This window comes from Anser anser, assembly GCF_964211835.1.
Source record: "Anser anser genome assembly, chromosome: 21".
Lineage (NCBI taxonomy): Eukaryota > Metazoa > Chordata > Aves > Anseriformes > Anatidae > Anser > Anser anser.
In genome coordinates this window covers 8,663,054-8,683,939 of record NC_139742.1, presented here as the reverse complement: position 1 = coordinate 8,683,939, position 20,886 = coordinate 8,663,054, and the positions used below count along the sequence as shown (strand labels likewise).

At 43.7% G+C, this 20,886-nt stretch overlaps 1 protein-coding gene across 3 annotated transcripts; it reads right to left on the bottom strand.

Moving 5' to 3' along the window:
- Window positions 1-178: 178 nt before the first annotated feature.
- Window positions 179-20,634, bottom strand: ADAMTS13 (ADAM metallopeptidase with thrombospondin type 1 motif 13). Of its 3 annotated transcripts, none has more exons than XM_083807512.1 (30): window positions 20,429-20,634; window positions 20,041-20,107; window positions 18,933-19,213; window positions 18,589-18,730; window positions 18,078-18,217; window positions 17,384-17,467; window positions 17,174-17,298; window positions 16,284-16,430; window positions 15,823-15,957; window positions 15,136-15,286; window positions 14,720-14,824; window positions 14,100-14,251; window positions 13,908-13,971; window positions 13,211-13,337; window positions 12,839-12,987; window positions 11,376-11,496; window positions 10,604-10,684; window positions 10,158-10,339; window positions 9,573-9,708; window positions 7,712-7,841; window positions 6,815-7,004; window positions 6,007-6,124; window positions 5,516-5,645; window positions 4,739-4,918; window positions 3,949-4,153; window positions 3,106-3,415; window positions 2,611-2,757; window positions 1,941-2,117; window positions 1,409-1,593; window positions 179-1,132 (listed from the first exon to the last, which is right to left on the bottom strand). In XM_083807512.1, exons 1-30 carry the CDS (start codon window positions 20,501-20,503, stop codon window positions 974-976), a joined length of 4,395 nt encoding a protein of 1,464 aa, XP_083663638.1. In that variant the 5' UTR covers window positions 20,504-20,634; the 3' UTR covers window positions 179-973. The 3 variants fall into 3 exon arrangements, with proteins under 3 accessions (XP_083663638.1, XP_083663640.1, XP_083663639.1); XM_083807514.1 differs by having other exon boundaries at window positions 6,007-6,121; XM_083807513.1 differs by having other exon boundaries at window positions 18,078-18,214.
- Between the last annotated feature and the right edge of the window lie 252 nt (window positions 20,635-20,886).

The window sequence follows — 20,886 nt, the reverse complement described above, 5'->3', positions numbered from 1 at the left end:
TTAGGTCAAACTTGAGTGAATATTTGTCACTGTTCTAAAATACCTCTTCCTGCTACAACTTGTATCACGCAGTCTCAACAATCTCTCAGTGCACAGTTCCTCTGAGATGCAGATACAAGCAGATTATTAGCACAGCTACTATTATCTGAGTAAATATCCCTTGGCACCAAACCCATCATTAAGAGACAGAATTCTTTTATTTTTCCCATAGAAAAGAAGTACTGGTATCACCGTCAGACATGCAGTAACAGAACCGCAGCCGTGACGGCTGGGGAGGGACCTCGGGAAGTCATTTATTCCTCCCCACAAAGCCAACTGTCACCAGTGCTTGACCAGGCCAGCCACGCATTGGTCTAGCAAAGTCCTGAAGACATTTGAGGATGGCAATTCCATCAGCATTCCAGGTGACCTGTCCTAGTGTTGCACTGCCCTTCTGGGCCAAGAGACCAACTTGCCCTCATACAATTGTCTAGTCCTCTTGTTCTTAAAGCCCGCTGCCCTACACATCTTTGTTTTCTTTATAATTTCCCAGAATTTCAATGGGCCTCATTTTAACGAGCTTTTCCACTGCAGGGGAGTGAATTTAATTGTTAAACCATAATCTTAGCTACTTGTGCTATACAGAGGTTTCTAAGGGGACACTGAGAAATAAAATGATCATCCTAAAAGGTCACAGCATATAACAGAAGCAGGACCCTGAGACCTCAATGTCCAAGACACTAATTGCAGACACTGCATTAATACCAGTCAACACAGATAGGTCTGTATGAGGACTATTTGCTAAATATTTGGTAGTTACGTGTCTTTTGCATGAACTCTGTATGTGTTAACTGAGATCCCAGCAGAGTCAGTAGATATTACTGTTCTCACTCAGTAGATGGGGAAGCAATTGCAAAAAGGTTAAATGACTTGTGTGACCTCGAGCAGTGAGCAGGCAGCAGTGACTAACTCGAGCACAGCCTTTCTTCCCCTTTTATTTGGGTTCAGCAGCATGATATTCAGCCCAGAAACTGGTTCGGTGTTCCTTAACGTTTTCATGAAATTCAATTTCAGCTTGGCTTCCTGTTGATTGCCAGAAGAATTGCTGTCTCCCATGAAACACCATTGTCTTCATGGTGCTTACGTCACGGATCTGAATAAAGAAAGACCAAACCATTATATTATAATAGCCTACAAGTCAAGCATCCACAAAATACTGGGGTCTTGCCAATTGGTCACTAAGGGAAAAGCTACCCTATATAAATGTTAGAAGAAATATGATAGACATAAGTAGTGCTCACTCACATCTACATTTACATAACAGTCTGACCTCTCCGATCTTGACTGAGCTTTGCATCTGGATGTAAATCTCTTACGAGCAGATGGGTCCTTGCCCATCTAAACCACCCCCTCTGGGCTTCTGACTCACCAGGATGTAATTAAACTGGGTTTGGTTGTTCTCACTGCCCAGGTCAATATACAGGGCTCGGATAGCTATGCGATGCTGAGGAGCCACATTAATGAAGGTCCGACACACTGCTTCATGCCTTTGACCAGGTGACTGCACAGGATTCACTATTTCACCTCGGGGACCAAACAGCTGCTTGTCACAGTCTGAGAGGGGGAAGGGGAGAAGAAGAGAAAATGATTTAGAGATGTGTCCGGTATCTCCAAGAAAAAAAAAATGGTTTAAATTAAACACAGACAGAAAAGTTTCTCTGAGGATTTTCATCTGGGAACCTCCAAGCATAAGCAAACACCTGCAGGGGGCTTGCCTTTAAAACAGAGGGGCAGTCCACAGATAGTATCCATTCTGACACTCCTTGAAAAGGGGCTTATTAGCTCTTAGAGATGGAGCAAGGTTTCCATAGATTCCCATAGACACCACGACCTATGGAACTCTGCAGGCCTTGCCATGGGTCCCCTAATTTAAAGCAATAGCGAAGCTTTCAGTGAGGTACCTTGGTAATATTTTTTAGTTGCATTTCTGCTGTTGTACTGAAGAACAACACCATTTCCTGGCAGCAAAACACGCTGTTTCACAATCAATGTATTTGTTCTGGAATTTATCAGTGACAAAGGGAGCTTCCTGCAGCCTGTCCGCCACATCATTCGCCCAGAAAACAACACGACTTCACCTGGAATGGATGAGCAGAGGGATTAGAAACACTTTTACTTTACGTGAGATAGGTGTGAATGCAGTTCAGTTTCCTATATTACAGAGGTCAGAAATCAAGTAATTTATGCTTCTTGCCCCTATCTTATCGAAATCTTTCATGAAACAGTCCAGTTAACTAATCTAACCATATTGATACCAACAAGAGAGTACATTACATAGTTTTTAACAAGCCAAAGTAGGAAGCTTCTTTAACCCCATAAATTCCTTTAATCCCATATCTATCAAAATAATAATAATAATAACAAATACGAAATCATCATGTAGGAGGAGGAAAGGCATCATCTTAGTTTAGTCCCGTCTAGCAAAGACTTGGTGGAACAGAAAAACTTATAAAATGGTTTCAGAGATTACACAAGGCAGCAAAAGCCATTGAGGGCACCAAGGCATGCAGGCAAACGATGTGCAGATTTCCCAAAGGGCCAGGTTAGTTCCCAGTTAGCCCTGGGCAGTACCTGCACTGCAGTTCAGGGAGCTCTCCAGAACGCTGAGTGTTATCTCCTCCCCTAGAGGACGTCCAATGGCCACAGTGCACTCACTTCTGTCTACACCTGTCATGTTGATGACCCCAGTGGCATTAAGGAAGAGCTTTCCACAGACACCTGTGAAACAGAGACAGATAAGAAACACATCCAGCTGCTGATAACAGCACTCAGTCCTTTCATGGCACAGTAAACAGACAAGCGCCAACAGTGTGCCCACCTTCCAGGTAAAGCACAGGAAGAGCCAGTTGCTGCCCCACAGAGTCTCAACTCAGAAGAGCTTTGGGAAGTCAAGGGAAGAAAGTGATTGTTCCTGGCTCAGACAGCGTGGACAGCTCATGGCATCCGGTCCCTCCTAAGCAGGCGCATTCCCTCCCGTGCTCCTGTCTGTGTATGGCAGTAGGGTCACTGGAACCCAGCCACACACAGTAAGTAGCTATCTCGACCCTTTGGTCATGCCCTCCTCACCTCCACTGGTCTCTGTCTGCTCCTGAGGGACAGCTGGCACGGCAGAAGGAGGAAGACCCAGGTCCTTGTATCTCTCCCTTTCAGCGGTTGCAGCTGTCGTAGGATGCATGGCTGGTGTCACTGTCTGCAGCTCTGCTCCGTGGGACCTGGTCCCCACCACCTGCTCAGGACAGGGCCCTGCGAAGCAGCCACGTAGCACGATGGCCTTGGGGAAGTGCCTGCAGAAGATGGGGTTCACGTGCTTACGGGTTAGCGGGTTGAGGCAGAAATCCTGCCGTGTCTGAACACCATTCCCACATGAAGTTGAACACTGCAGAGGAAGAAACCCACAGGCCTTTATACATACATTTCAATTGGTAGTCAGAAATAAATACATTTATTTGCTCAGGCACGATCTAGGGCTCTGATCTGTTGTTCACTGATGCTGTTCTGCCACTTGGCCTTTTAGTACTCTAGTTTCACCAGCTATAAGATGGGAATAGCAAAGCTGGCCCACCTCCCGGGGGATCCTCTAAACTGTATCTTTGAACTACAGAACCACTTCCTCAAGAGATCCAAGAAGATCTGCATTCCAGAAGAATGCATGCCAAAGATCATTATTAAACAGCAGCCGAAACCTGAGCTGAAAATGCAGGAAGCACACCTACAGCTGCTAAATAAAGGCCACGGGAATGGGTAGAAAACAAAAAAGAAGAAAAAACTAGAAACAGTTTAGCATTTCTGTGGGAAGTAAATACACAAGGCAGAAGTGGTTATTTCTCTCCTGTTTCCTTTATGAAAGTGAATGGCTATAAAACTGCTGCACTTAGAAACCAAGGACTGCATCTGAACAGGAGCTGATACCTCTGTCCATTCACTGAAGCTCCATTCGTAAGAGCACCTTCGGATGACACAGGGGATGCTGGTAAGGGGCTTCTCTGACACAGGACACGAATGTTCCTCCAGCAAAATCTCTTTGCCTTGGTGAACCTGCACACAGGTGACCAGCTGAACAGCTAAGCCAAGCCCACAGCTGGAGGAACACGGGCCAGCTGGGATTGTCTTCCATCTAACAGAGGACAAGGAGAAAAATGAAGTTAGGGATGAATCCCTACCCTCTATTATTTCTCACCATAGAGACCATAATGCAGCTCCATCATCCTTCCCCCCTTTCTGCTTCTCAGCAGCTTCCTTCACCCCTCCACCTCACACACTTTGCTGCATGCAGTGCTTACAGCAGCCTCTGAAACAAGGTTAGGCATTCTGGAACAGGTTTGGTGTTGGACCCAAAGGAAGGGCATTCACATTTTACAGGAAGCACACAGACTCCAAGTGTACATGGAGTCTTGCTTTGTGTCCATTACAGTTCTCCTCAGGGTGACATAGAGAGGCTTAACAACAAAAGCAATTGGATCTCCCTCCAAAATGCACAACGCTGTAAGCAGTCAGATTAAAAAACCAACCCAGGGTTATTTGGTCCTGGGAGTGGCATCCTGCAGCACGTAAAAAAAAGTTCAGATCCCAGTACAGTCCAGTCACACAGCAAACAGGCCAAGGCAAGCTCTGCCCCATTTCTCAACCCTAAGCCATACCCTAGATCACACCACACACATTTACAAACAACCACTCGTGTGGTCCATGTGACCATTTCGACCTTGGGGGGCACGGCTCCAAATTACATGGCTCCTGCTCCTTTGGGCGAGGCAAACCGTCACACTGGGTGTCTGCCATGATCTCTTCTGCCTTCTCCCTGGTTTCCCTTGCACAGTAGAGGACCCTGTGCATCACACCTCCTCCACAGCTTGCACTGCATGAGCCCATTTTGTAATGCCACCTGGGAACAACGCAGCCGTCAGTGAGCACCCCCAGCTGTTACCCATCCTCCCTGGATTTTAAACCCAGCCAGTCTATGGAAGTACACCCGGAATTCTGTTAATGCACACATACGCACTTACTAATATTTGAGAGATCACTAGCCACCTCACTGAGCGCAGCTTGAAATCCTAAGAAAGTGCAATCAATTTCCTCTAGTTCTCAGAGCAGCTACCCCAGATTCTTAGAGCATTTAATACTAGCTATGTTCTTTGATGCCACGTGGCTAGCAAACATGTCACCACATTTTGCAGTCATGGATTATTTGTTCCCACTTCCTCAGAGGTTTTCAGCTTTCCCCTGGACTTAAACTCCAAAGACTTCACTTAGTTCTGCTTGAGAATATATCAGCCCAGGAAATACTCCGTTAGTTTGGTGAGAATGGACCACTGCTACTGTTTTTGCAGCTGGCTGGCCAGGGCATTCTCTTGCTTTCAAAGCTGAGGAGAGGAAGATAACATCTCCAGAGTAGCTCAACCCGTACTTGCTATGTCACTGGACATACAAATAGGAAGGAAAAACCTCTAACTGGCTCATTGTCCCTCGGTAACTGCTTTACCTTGGTGGGCAGGGACCGAGATTGCAGACTTCCACCCTGTTCTCTGGCTTTGGCACTGGATGACAATTTTCTTCTTGGATTTTTTCTTTGGTGTCAAAAGCTACACATACATACTGTATCTGAGTCTCACCTAGAACAGGAACCAAGTTTACTCCATGGCATGCATGCAAGGTTTGAAAATAAGCACAGAGTAACAAAAGCAGTGCCAACCACGTCTGTGTGCACAAAACAAGCAAACTGCTCAAGCCCCAGGCATGCTCATTCCACTCATTTTCCCAACTCTGGAACACAGCAACAGCCAGACAGCCCTCTAAACTATTCCATGTCTTGCGCCAGACCCCCTTGTCTCTTCCAGACTCAAGAAATTTGTGACCACAGCTACACATGCACTTTGATCTGTAGAGGGGAAATGACCAGGTCCCTGAGGTTCCTAGGTCTGAGCTCACACGTACAGCCATGTAACGTTTTTCTGCAGCATTGAAAGATCTCACCTCTACCACAGGACACTGAACACTCTCCAGCTAGAGGGCTCCAGACATACACAGTCTGATTTTCCAGTTGGATATGTCCAAGTGACTCCGGAGTCTGAAGCAAGTGTGTGTCTTCCTCCTCAGAACAGAACAAAAAGAACCGAACCAACGCTGGCACCTGCTTTGCCATGGGTCCTGATCTAATGAAGCCAGGGGATACCTCCAGATCAAACCCGCAACATATTCACAGGCACATTTAAGCAGTTTTTCCATTTTTGCAGAGCCTACAAGTTTAAGTCCCAGGAATAAAGGCTTCCAACAGCCAAGAGCCAACCTAATTAACACTACTTGAGGCTGAACAGAGATGCCTAAAGCAGCCTCTTCCTCACTGGTAAACATAAACCTGGCAGTGGCTCCCCAGTATGGGTTTGGACCAGGCATCCAGTGCTGAGAAGTCCTCTCCCCTGTTAGTACTCTTCCCTCCCATGTCAGAATCTCTCTGTTTGACAGTGAAGTATTTATCAGAGCAACAACAGTTATTTCTGTTTCTGACTTTTTTTTGGACTCTGAGGAGAAACAAAGAAGGAATCAAGTAAACAGCTGCCATAAACAAACCACCACTAATAATTGTTGAATCCAGCAGCATAAATTAAAAGGGACAGAGCTTTCTAAAGACACAAGTCGAACCTTTAATTGGACGGACATCCTTGCTATAAACCACCGTCCCAGCCTACTGTAGTAACGCGGTGCTTTCCAACTGGTAGCCTCCTGCGGGTTACAAGCCTCAATGTCTCAGTAAAACTCCTGAAAGCCAAGCCAATAAACTCACTTTGTCCCAGCCCAAAGGGCAGACGTTAACCACACATGGCACAACGGAGAGGGGTTTTTCTTCTGCTGGACATAAGCTGTCATCCACAACAGTCTCCATCCCATTATGAAGCTGAACACAGGTCAGATTCTGCTGTGCAATGCCGGTTCCACAGACAGCAGAGCATTCATCTGTCTGAGATATCTTCCACCTAAATGGGAAGTAATCGTATCACCCTATTTCTCATCTGAATCACGGAGGTTTATTACTCATGCCACTGATTGCAGAAATGGGTCATACAAAGTACTCAGCTTCTCTATTTCAAGGGCCTATTCTGGATATAATTGAGAGAATGACTGCCAGAAATTTAAGTCCTTGCACAGACACCTCTCTAGGGCTAAAAGCACCTAAGCCAAAGAACTATAGTTCACAGTGTAATCCCCTTTTATTAAACATTAAAATGTCCGTGAGATCAATGTCTGTGCAGGCTTGGCTCTCGGTTCTCTTTTGAGTCTAATTAACACAAGGATGTACTCCACAATAAGATCAAACCTTTGTTTGCACAGTCTTGGAAAGGATGTGATCAGACATCTTCCACTGGCCATGCCCCCAAAGTATACGAGCATTATTTTTACTTAGTGGACTTACTGTAAAAAATAAATTAAAAATGGAAGAGCTATTTCCCATTCCTTCAATTGGAATCTCAGTTACTTCATGGGACCAGGGAAGACAGAACATGGTTTGGAATCAGCTATGTCTTTACAAGTAAGAAGAAACTACCTCTACACCTCTCCTTTTTTTCACCTTGTGCAATGCAAAAGAAACTGCAGAGACTGGGACAGAAAAAGAAACTGCAGAGACTTTGCAGAGAAAGGAGAAGCAGAGTGAGAATTCAGGTTAGCTTTCAGAAACACCAACCTGTACAGGCATGGTTCCATGGCACAGGGTTCGTGCCTTGAAAGGGGTTGGGGGAATTCCAGGCACAACTGATCCTCTGTTGTTTCATTCTTTGTCTGGTCAAAACACACGTGATTCACTGGTCGTGTCCCTGGGATACAAAAGGAAAAGGAAAGGAAGTTATAAACAAAGTGAACAGTTCACCTCTATGATTTTAGGAAGATCCTGTAATTTTGCTTTATCTAAATCATCTGTGTAGGAAAAAATGGTATATTTGGGAATGCAGACCTTCTGAAAACACACAAAATTCGTATTTCTGATGTAACTTTTCCTTAAGAGTTTTAAAGTGACTTCCCAAGATGAACACCCCAGAAGATGAAAAATTTGATGGATAATCCGCTGTCAAAATGGAAAGATCACTCTAAACTGGCCATTTGCAAGAGCAAGGATATCAGTCATAATTTGGTCCAAATTACTTCAAACGATCTTGATGTCTGACTTATGAGACAGGTTGCTGAAAATAAGCCCTAACAGTCAGCCATTTGACTTCCTGTAGGACTTATCATGTAATATCGTCACACAGCGCCTGTACCCAGACAACACCGTGCCAATGTCCTCAGAGTGATCATCAATATTCAGAACCAGATTAGGGGTAGCAGGAGAGAAATCACAGACTTGCAGTTCCTGTGCCATGCAAGACATGGAATATTCATAAATTACAGCTATAAACAAGATTTTTAACATTACTGAACTTAACAAGGTGCCCAGTTCAAAATAAACTTGCTCCAGATTTGTGGAAAGACATTACAGAAAGGAGCTCAACAGGTAAACTGGGTGAAGATCCAAACTCAAAAAAAGTTATGAGCAAAGCTGTAGGGAGCCTCCTTTGCAGTGAATGAGTTACCAACAAGGCATTCCTGCATCCCAAAGAGCATGACCCCGAGAAGCAAAATGTCAGGAATAAGTCAGTAATGTTATCTTTTCACTACCCATCTTGTTTTCAAATAACATTTGTTGATAAGGAGGATCTGACCACAACTTTCAGCTCTCAAGACACAATTTCATCTTGGATTCTCAGTCTTCCCTGTTATTTTAAGAACCAGCTTTCTCAATTTTCTCTTAGTGACTATAATAGCTGGGAGGCTTTACAGCATTTTGAGTTCTCTACCTCAGGGTTTCAGCAAACAGTTCACCTACAGAATCTACTGGAGAAAAGGTCTCCAGACATAACTAGTCCTAAAGATTGACTTGTAATGTATTTACTAAATCTTTGTCGTAGAAGTCTCAAAAAGCTTGCCAGAGTCATCTGTACTATCTGGTAAACAAGATGTCAAACCATCTACCAGAGCACTCTGTTACAATCTGCACTATGATTTCTACAGGGAGACAGAAAGGATTAGCCACAACACAGGAATAGAATTCTAAGAAGGAATCTTTATAATTAGCTCCAAGGCTTTAGTTAGACACTGGATACTTTGGTCTCAGATTTTTGATGTTTAACCAACTTCAAATTACAGTCGTCAATAACTTCGAAAAATCTGAGGAAATTGAGTCTTAAAGCCAGAAGGGAAGCTAAAACCAATTTAAAAATCCTCTTCAGGATAAAACATTTTCAATATCATTTTCATCGGCTCATTCACTGATTTGCTAGTTTAATTCAAAAGCTGTACTGCCCTTTTCCTTAGTTCAGCTTAGCACTGGCAACTGTAGCTCACTTCCAGCATTTACTTTTAAATTAATTTCAGTTGTTTAATAACTTCTAACCAAGTATCTACCACTGATAAGTCACACTTATTTCTGAAGATCTGGGTGAATATCAGCCAGCCAAATTAAGTCTGTCCAGACCTCCATAAGAAGTAAGGACTGAGTACTCCTGCCTCACCTTCCCCACAAGTCACTGAACATGACCCCTGTTGAGGAATCCACATATATCTCTGATTCTCTTTTGGCACAAAGAAGCTGTAGGTGATGTCTGGGTTGGTGGCATTGCCATATTCTTTCCCATACCTTCTATAAACCTAATGAAAGAAAAGGTTGTGGTCAATATGTAGATCAGTTCAGGGTCATTTCTCAGGACAGACAAGAGAATATAGTCCCCCTTTCCATCCAGTCCTGAGCCTTAATGCTATGGCAATCAGTTCTTGCCAGACGCAGTGAGAGTACTTAGACTGTGAGTTCTGCGCACAGGGCAGTGGAAAAAGAAAAAAAAAAAAGATTAAGCCAAGCAAAAGGTTTAACTCAGTATGCCTTTTCTCCACGCACCCATCCCCCAGGCCTGAAGAAAACCTGTAGGCAGTACACCCTCAGCATTTCCCAAAAAGAGGAAGGCCATCACTCTTAGAGAACACCAGTTGCAGCAGCTTTGGGCACAAAGCCGAACACACCTGGGCTCTGCACTGCAGCCGAGCCACACAAATTCAGCCTGGTAAGTTCTGACTGGCCCCTCTCCAACTCTATGTTTATTTACCTGTATTTTAATCTCTTCTTGGGTTGGCCCATCCACATGGACTTCCTCCAGGCTTGGCAGGTTGTTCTCGGTGAGAAACACTTTGTATTTGATCTGTCTGTCCTCCAGAACCGACGGATAGGTGACATTCAATGAGATTTTTCCCTTTCCAGCAACCACATACTCACCTTTAACCTTCACAGCTAGAGGAGCAAAAGTAGCAGCGAGGTTAAGTGATATGATGCAGACACAGAATCCCCTGGTGCTGGCAGCTACGCACTGCCCATTTGTTAGAAACCAGTTTGATCTAAATCAGACATCTCAAAGGGCATGGCTGCTACCACTTCCCACCGGAGAGCATCCCACAAAAAGTGCGTCATCAAGAACTTTCCTCCCAGTGTTGCTTGTTTTTACAAGCTTGTTTGAGCCCTGCCTGTATTCCCTCCTCTCCTTTTCATTCAACTCACCCAAATGTGTGAAGAGGGGTCTCTGATTGATAATGTGGACCAAGGTGGCGTTATAAGGCAGGGACAAAAATGTAACATACTCTGAAAGGATGGGAAAAAAAAAGAACATAAGGTCACCTTCCCCCACTGTACCTGTTTTAAGAAGTCAAGGGATTACAACCCCGCTTCACCTTATTAGCTCATTATCTATTGCAGGACGAGCCTTGCAGGCAGCAACAGATCTTATTGCAGACAGAGGTTATACAGCTAATACTAAAAAAATAAAGATACAACAGTGATGGCCAGCAGGCTTAAGTTCACACTGACCTTAGCTCTATCAGCTTGGCATGAACACAGTAATGATGAATACAGACAACAAAACAACTGAATTCTGTGTTCTGTTCTCATTTTTCATTTGCTCTTTTTACATATATCTATGTGTGATACTGGAAGAGCCAGATCAGTTCCCAAATGGATGTTTAACATCTCAGGCAGCATCTGACACAGCTCTCAGATCCCATGAATTTGCACGAATTCCCAAATGGCTACATTTCTCATCCATGTCCAGAGAAGAACTGTGAAAAGAAGTCACTGTGCCCACACAACGGCTACATGACTGCCACAGATCTTAGCTCCCTTCTCTCAACTACCCATACTCCAAAACCATATCCTCCATAAAAAAAGAACAAGCAGAAGCGGAAACAAGAAGTCACATAGAGAAAATTAAGAACACTTAATATGCTGTGCATCTCCTACAAACAGTACCATAATGTTGAGGCTGAGGACTACACACCTTTAGCTTTTCCTTCTGTGTAAGATCCGCTCACTTTGGTGCAAGTGGAGTTATCGCCCCCACAGACCTTGCAAGAGTCCATCATCTTCTTGGAGTCCATCCGGCCATCACACCCGAATGCCTGAGCAAAGAGGAGAGTCTGTCAAGATTGGCCTATTCTGTGAAGAAAACAAGCAAGCGAAAGCAACATTGCCCGAGTTCCTCAAACTGCCTTTTTCATCTGTAATTTGAATTTAAGAAGACAAACAGGCAAAGGTGTATTTATACCTAGGTATGCTGTGCAGCAGCTCACAAAGCTAGGGATTGGAAAGTCTTAGCTGAGAGCACAAAGTTGCATTAATTGTGTGAATTCATTTTTCCCATAAAAAGCAGACCAGAAAGATTTCTCCTGTGACCTAAATCTAAAGTTCTTTACTCTCTCTTCTATGGTCTTTTTCTGGAGGCAAAAAAAAAAAAAAAAAAAAAGAAAAGAAAAGAAAAGCACCCAGGAAAACATTAAACATGAATGTTAGGTTCTAAAGGAACCTTTAGCTCCCCAAATACACACCCAGCTCACATCTTTCAGCCTGTCCCTCAATCCCATGGAGCTCAGAACAGGGATTCTATCCTCATTCCTACGAGCAAGACGAATTTACACAAAGCTACAGGAGGATCTCAGCAGGCTTAGCAGCAAAACATGTGCAACTGCTGAATTTATGCTAGAGGCACCGATACCAGGCTTTGGCTGCTGCTGTAACATACATATTTATCACCATTGCCAACAGAACAGCCGAAATCAGAATAGGTTATGCCTATGCCCTCTGCTGTTCACTAGCTGGAAATGCATTACAAAGCATTCTGAACACCAGGGGAATCAGAAAAACATAAAATTTACAAAGTATATATTTGAAACCAAAAAAAACAACAGACAACAAAACAACAGGGCCAACAGTGGGCACAGTTACTAACATCCACACATTGAGAGGGAGAAAGAATGCCTTTCTCACTCCCAATCCAGAAAAAAAAAAGTTATACTTCAATTTTAATTACTGTTGATGCAACAATCAATTTGCAGAGCTATGATTCCTAGGTTTTCCTCCTTACTTTTCCACTGACCAGATATGTTCAAATCATGTAAGATCTCTCCAGAGTCAGCATTTTCTAGGGCTATTTATACCATGTAAACTGAACAACTAACAACGTGTCTTCAAAGAGGGCATAAACCAATTGCTGCATGGATTAGGGATGAATAGCCTTATCTAATTAATGCATAATTAGCAAAATGTCTTATCTAGAGGGCAGGGGATGCACAGATAACACTAGATTAGTTGGAATACATCCGATAAGCTTACAGCAAAACTCTCTTCTTTTGAGAAGTACTCCCTCTGTTGTTTGGGACACAGTGTGTTTCTTCCCCTGGTTCCTACTCAAGTGACTTAGCACAGATTACATGTCAGAGGTTCACCTGGATTCTCATCACTTACTCTGCAGCTTCCCATTACACACAGACTGAAAGCTCCATGGTGTTGAGAGTTTTCCTGCTCACATCTGGTTCCATCTATGAAACTGTCTTCGCGGCTTACCATGAATTCGTTTTCAACGGCCCTGCACATGTGCTTGCACTGCATGTCCCCTGGAGGAGGCAGACAGGAGGACCAAGGAGTTACTCTTTCAGAAAAACACACAACTGGCCATCAAACCATAGGAAGAAGTCAAAAGAATCTGATAGAAACAGCATCCAGGTTTTACCTGAAAACTAAAACCATCAGTGAAATGGCCTTTAGATTTGGAAGAAGAGTTAAGCCCATCAGAACTCCCATTCACAAAGAAACCATGGTTTCTCAGCCTTTCCTTACCTTTGGCAAAGCCAACAGCAGAAGTCCAAGTATAAAAGGATGGCACTTCTTTGGTGAGAAACAGCGGCTTTAAATTTGTTGCTGCACACTGCTCAGCCATAAAGTCCTGCTGGGTCGTCAAACAGGCCTGCATCCCAGAGAGAATTGTACAGGTAATGAAAAGAGGTTATTGAGCACAGAATCCCAAGCAGCATTTCACTCACTAGCCATAGGCAGAAAACAGTGGCTGGTAAGTGAAAACATCAGAACAACTACAAGTAAAGAACACCACTTTAAAGTGAGGCTACAGGATACGCAGAGAACTGTGTTCAGAAGCTGATCTTTGCTGTTTATACAAATAAAAAAAAAAGGGGGGGGGGGAGAGGTGATAAGTAAAATAGGAACAATATAAGAATGTCCCTCTGAAGAAAACTAGCATTACATGAGTCACTATTTTCTTGGTGTCTGTCCTGCTATAAAGGTGTAGAGAAAATACCTCATTACATATGAACAATGCTATTAAATAACACGGTTGTCTTCAGACACAGTGCAACAAACACCTCACCTGTTGTCAAACAGATGGAGACAATATGCCAGATCTTTAGTTTCTCTTCCCACAGCAATCAGCTTTGAGAAGTAAAGTTCCGAACCATACAGCTTTCAAAGGGTTAAACAGCATTAAGAAAAAAAGTTCCTAAGATGCAATCAGCTGCATTACCTGAGTATTGCACATCTCCATTTGGATGCTGCTGCCCTGGCACTCCTGTCCCCCAAAAGCAGGCCTGAAAAATGACAGGAAAATAGCTCCTCTACAGAGGCAGGTTCATCCCAAGCAAAAAGCAAAACGCAGACGTCTGGGCCCTGAAAAGGCCAAGAGACCTTGTAAACTCCCCAGACCCACACCTCTTACCTGGGGTTGTTACAGAACCTCTGCCTTATCACAACTCCACCTCCACAGCTGCGGGAGCAGGAGGAAAAGGGGCTCCAGCTGGACCACTGCCCATGGACTACAGCCATGGGGTTCAGTTCTTCCAGAGAGCTGCACCGTCCCTTGAAGCACCACTGAGACCAAGAATACACAAAATTGGCAGAAGCACCACAGTGAACCCAGCAGAGCTAGCTTCTGCAAGGGTGGCAATAAATCCCTCTTTTGGCAAGCTAGACTGTCACAGAGAATCCCAAGACGAACAAGGCACCTTCTCACAAGAGGTTAGAAAAGTCCCCTTCCTAATTATAGGATAACATGAGATTGAGATTTAAATAGAGCTTATGCCACTTCAAGTAGAAAGCAAAGCCTTGGAGAAGAGCTTAGATATAGGCTATAGGACTGCAAAGCAACTCCAGAGATAAAGACAACATGGAACACCAAGATCAGCTTGTACCAGTTTGTGACTTGAGTGTGTGGCCTTAGCTCCCTGTCCAAGAGGCAGTGAGTCCCATGTAATATCCAGCCACAGACAGTGTCTTGCTATCTAACAAGCTCCATAGCACCCACTCTTTTCATCATCCGAGCATCAGCAGCCTCCTCACCTTATTGATTCCACACTCGGTACCATCCAAGAGGGGAACAAGAAGCCGAGTACAACTGGATTTGTCTCCTGGTTGTACATGGCATGAGAGAACTTTACATATGTCCTGGTGTGACAAAAAAAAACAAGTTCAATTAATCACTTAGGCTCATCAACACTGCCATCACAAAAGCTGCTCAGTTTAAATGGTGCATGTCCCAGATGTCCACACAGCTACCCAACAAGGATGAAGGCCAGCAACGGAAATAATAAAATCATTTTAAAAACCTTTTAAGGTTTGCTCTTTGCCAAGAAATCTGAGGCAGAAAAGTACCTTCAGTCCCTTTGTAACAACAAAGTCTCTAGCTCCCTTTCCTTGAATCTCAGCTCCAGAACATTTCCCTGTTGTCCCCAACAAGACAGAAACTTTCTACCTACAACATTGCTGTCAGCAAAGGTGCATGCGGTTGCAACACTCCCAAAGGCTATTTTACATTGCTCATCTGCTCCATAGTATAAGCCAGGCTTCCATCCAGGGATGCTGCCGTCCATGTCCGGCAGGTCATTTAAGCAGTTTGTTTGGCCTGTGCTGATACAGACATAAGAAATATCACTTTCCCAGCTGTGGGTAGTAAGGACAATGACATGTTTGCAAACTTCTGCTGAGTTTCATTCTGAGAGTTGGCTGTTGCTTTCCCAGACAACACATGCTTACTGTGGGCTGTGATGGATTTAGCTGCAGCAGCTGCCTGGAGACACTCACAGCTCTCCACTGCTGAGGTTAAAACAAAAACCCAAGCCTGTTCCTCACCCAGCCAGTTCACAGCCCACAATGTATGTTTAGATCTAGGCGCTCTGACATTTTAAATAAAATTTCCAGGGTGAGCTAGTGTCTGAGGAGTCCAATGCAGCCCAGGCATGTTAGTCACTAACCAAAGCAATTTCCAGCTACTTGAAGCGAAGACTGGGTTTAACCTCAGCAACAGACTCAAGTGATAAGAAATAAACAAACCCCATATACATCACAGTTCCTCATTTTCTAAGGAAGTCCTACTTTATTCCTTGACTCTCCCCCACAGGGCTGTGCTCCCACAACATGCACACAAAACTCAACCACTCCCTTACCTGACGAAGGCCAGGAATTCTTCTCGGCTACACTGGGACCAGGCAAGGTCAATGCTACTGTGGTTTCCTGCTGAACCCATGATGTAACCATTGCTGCTGCACTGATTCCCCTCACCATCATGGGGGATTCCAAGGCTGTAACAGAAAAAGCACCGAGCCCTGAGAAGAAACCCGGAGGTTTCATTCCCTTAGCACCTCTATTCTCTCTGATCTCCAAGCAAGGGCTGAGCTCCCTCTGCAGCCTTTCCTCCTACAGTTGTCACAAAAGGTTTCTCTCTGCAGCTTTTAAGTGTTGCAGAACTTGCAGGAATGCAAGAAATGCAAGGAACTCTTTCCAAAAATTTTGCATAATCTATAGGAAACCCACCGTTATGACAAGAGATCCTTTACTTTCTCCTGAATTCTTCAAACCAGGGAGTGTTTTCCCCCAACTGTGCTGCTCCCTGACTTTCCTCACTGACCTGTGCCCAATCTCATGGGCTATGGTGACTCCCAGGTCAAAGCCGGTGTCCTGAGTAATAATGCAACTCCAGGAGGACGAGCAGACTCCCCCTAACTGAGTCACTCCACGTAGCTCCTTGTTCCCGTCAGGTAACTCCAGATCAAACCTAAAGTAAGGGAGAGGAAAGAGCAAAGAAACATTGCAACTAGCAAAGTCAGGACTAGATATTCATACAAATTTATTTGCACCTTCCTGATCTAACTTAGACAGCTAGCTAACATTTCTTTCGTCATATGAAGGTCCGCAGGGCAAGATGGTAGTAGAAGGGTCCCACAAATCCCTATTGTTCGAAATTCTTGGTGATTCTACATTTAAAAAATCCTCACATCCCCAGACAAGCAGAACAGAACGAAACAACCTAACCTATTTGCCAAAGACAGAGCAGTATCATCCTCTTTTTGAAGAAAGAGCTCCAAACCAAAGCCATGACATTCAAGAAAAGCTTGCCTTCAGCACGTTTAGTCAAGGAAATTTAGAACAAGGAGTCTGAAAGTCAGACAAAATGTCTGATTCTGAGAAAATCCCTGTAGCACTAGAAAACTTCTGTAAACACCTGTGGGTTTTCCTTTCCAGCTATCGTTCAACATTTCTGCCCACAAAAAGCTGCAGTGGATTTGACTGTGCTGCACTGGAAGTACACAATGTTCACTGAGTCTGCCTGGTCAGTGTTTGGAAAATATTCCAGTTTGTTCCAGAAAATGAGGAAACAGCACCTCTGACAAACCACACCACGGGCAGGAGAATCAATCCATCTTCAAAGGTGCTGTGCAAACCAGTGTCACTGTGCTGGTAGCTGGACAACAACAGACTGATTTCCAGTCTCCTGCCAGGACAGGGGAGCTTCAGTACCTGGTCACATACAGCACAATGTCAGCGTGCCGGGGATCAGAGTCATTCTGGGGGTTGACCTTCTTGCTCCACTCGCAAACACTGATTAGTGAAGAGGTGATATTTGTTGTGATGTTTACATCCACCTGAAGTAAGATCATACATTTGCACATTTCATACAGCTTTTAGCAAAGCCCCAGACAACATCTGAACAGAGCCCTCCCTGCTTACCTCCGGTTCCCTCAAAACAAGCATTTGCATCAAATGAACCCTGAAATGACCACCCAGCGAAGCATCTCGCAGCAGCTCTGCCCCCTGTTAAGATACAGAAAAGATTCAGTAAAGAAGTCATCTTGGTGACTTCCAGTATCTATTCCAAATTACAGGGGTGCACTCATTACAAAGCTAACACACCTGGTAACTATAAGGGCAAATATAAAATAACCAGGAAGTACAATCAAGTGAGCAACATAAATGTTATACAAAATAAATCTGTCAATTGACGATAACTTGTTAGACTCATCAGCTACTCTGAAACAGAGAGAAAAATCTGCACAGAAATTTCATAGGGTAGGAGAGTAAATTCAATGGATCTGGCTTAACCTCACTGAAATCGAGAGGGACTGAATCAAGTCTCTGGTGATAAAACTCTTGCTACTGTATCTTATATTATCTGTGTAATTAGATTAGTAACGAAATGAAGAGCTTTTAACATTCACTTTTCCTTGTGCAGCTCTTTCAACAAGGGTAAGCTTGATGTGCAGTCCCAATGAAACACAAACGAACACCCTGCATGTAAGCAGTGCTCTGTAATAGGAGCAGGTAACCACAGACACCTCTGGGAAGTGCATCCACAGAGCTAAATCTACCTGCAACACTGTGAGCTCTTACACTGGAACAGCAGTCCAAACAGAAAACTACTCACAATGTTCAGGTTTGCAAGAATATATCGCTCCGTGTCCTCTTTGTGGTGCAAGTAAACATCGGGACCTGCTACGACCATCAGCTCCAGATGTTTGACAGCTCCCTCAGCCCTCTTCTGCAGGCGAGAAGGAAACTGCCCTGCTGAACAGCAAAAAGGGACGCAGGGAGTTTAAAATGCAAGACAGCATACAAGATCCTGCAGATTCACTCCCTCTTCCTGAAAGACTAAAGTACTGATAGACGACTACTTTCACAGTCACTTGCCCAAGTTTCACACTTTTGTTGGTTTTCTTCACCTGTCTGCACCCTTGGTAACATATTTATATTATCCAAATAACAAGTACCTAAATGAAAAACATTGTTTACACCTCAATGAGGTGAGAGCCATTTATCAAGTATAATCATATACTTGCAGATACAAATCTTTCTCCTCAGCTCATTCAAGCAGCCCCACTACCAGAAGACAGTTTTTCAGAGCAGAACAACCAGGGCTTCCTTTCCAAATATGTTACCTCTTGCTGTACTTGATCCTACCCTGGCACTTCTGAAGAGAATGTGGGGACTGGAGAAGCCAAGATCCTTCAGCAGGGCCATATCTTTGTTTCTGACAGGCCTGATATGAATCTTTTCTTCATCTGTAATGACGACTCCTTGCTAAAGGAAATGAAATTCCATCTCTGAGTTATTCCAGACATTTACTACAATGGAGAACTCTTATCATGTCCTTCCTGCTTCTCATTTGTAATGCTCAGATTTATTAAATGGATGGTTCACACATGTGTGGGGCATCAAGCTGCAAACCTGCAAAGGCTGTAAATACTCGTAAGAAAAGCTGACAAGTTCAGTGCATACTCACCAGCTGCCCTTCACAGTAAGTGACTCTACACTCAGCCCCAGGAGGTAGTGATGGTTTTCCACCTGCAAAGCAGTTGCCTGAGAATTGCTTCAGTATGCTAAAAGAAGAGTTCACCATTTGATTGATCACAAAGGAAGAAGAAACGAGGGCATGGTCCTCTAGAAATTCAAAGGCATAGACTTCTCCCCAAGCTTTAATGGAGCAATGTTGAATTCGACATGTCAGCCCAATGTGCTCTTCTTTACAAGGGCAAGTTGGCTGAGCAACCACAAACTCGGGTACTGAAAGAAACGAAACAAAACCAGAACAAGGGGAACAGTTATAAGAAATGATGATACATGGAAAACAAATATAATAATTTGTATCCTTGCAAAAAATTATTCTCCAACTGACAACTGTGCCTTTTGAGGTCACTTTGCCAATAGTCAAAGAACTTCTGTGCATTCAACTATTCCAAACCAGGGTACTCTGACTGGGAACAGACAACAGCTCTGAAACTAGCTTCTGACTTATCTGTGCTTCTGCTCCCTTGTTAAGGAGAACGGCTCATTTGACAAAGGCTGAGACAGTTTTACTTCCTCAGATGTTAAGCATTACTGAGTGAGAATAATCATAACCCAAACAGAGACACTGGAAAGTGCGCTAGATGAACTCACAAGTCAACAACATCCTTGCTTCAAGAATTTGGGAGTTCAAAACGTATCTTTATTCTGAACTACCACCAATCCAGACCTAGAGTGCTAGTCTCTCCATCTGTTTATTTAAAAAAAATAACAAGTGCATTTAAAGCTATTCTTAGTTTATAGCTTCCCATTCAGATGACTTGGATGCGTTAATCTCGTAGAAATATATCAATACAGAGAACGAGGACTGTAGCAGAAATGCGTAAAAAGATTTATCGTATCTCCTTTAGGAGATTTTAAATACTGACCCAGTTCTTCAACACACTGAGACACAGATTACCTCACTGAGTAATGCAACTCAGAAATGCTAAATGCTTGTCAGAACAGAGTTAGTTAATAAGTGTTCTTAGCATTATCAAATGTACGGGATTAGAAATAAACTGACAAATATGTTCCAACATCAAGAAGGAAGGAGCTCTGCATACCATCAGACACTGAGCTGGTTCCAAAATAAGAGAAAATATCTTCCGGATCCAAAGCTCTGAGAAATTTCTGCAAGAAGAAGAATGGCTTTACTTTATTATTTATTTTTTTAAAGAAAAACAAATGGATACAAGACTATTATTTAACTGAACCTAACCTAGAAGGAACATCAGCAAACAATTCAACAAGTATCGATGCCAAGTTCTAATGGTTTTATTTTGCACTGAGCATATGCTGCACAATGGCCACCCAGAGGAAGTAACTTTATCTTCTTGATTAGTGAGGTTTGATACATTTTGGCTTAGAACACATTGTGTTTTCTCTCCTTTTTTTTTTCCTAGAAATAAAAAAGGCTTCCTGGAAACTGCATTTTCTGGAGGTCAAACTTACCTCTTGGAGAATGGATGGCCAACAAAATCCCAGAGGGAACATCATGAGAGCTCGGATCATCAAGCTGATGATCATGCTGGAAGAATTGCAACCAGTGCTGCAGAGTAAACTCTGGCCCAAGGGTGATTAAAATGTTTAGCCCGAGGCATCACGTGGAACGGAAGTGAAGAATACACAGTTTAAACAAACAGGAGAGTTGATCTTCTGCAGAGAGGGACAGTCGAGGGGGAATTGAACTGCTGCGGGAGGTTTTACAGGAACAGCTGTAGGGGCAGAGCTTTTGCGCAACGTTTGCAGCTTTATTACAGCCAAAGAGCACAGCCATAAGAGGAGCTTTGGGCCAGTTTTAGCAGCCAAATAAACAAGGCACAATTTGCAGGGTGGGGGGGCGGAACTGGGCTCCAATTTGTTCAACCTGTGCATTGCTGCTCCCTGCACCTCGACCATGCTGGAGCCTC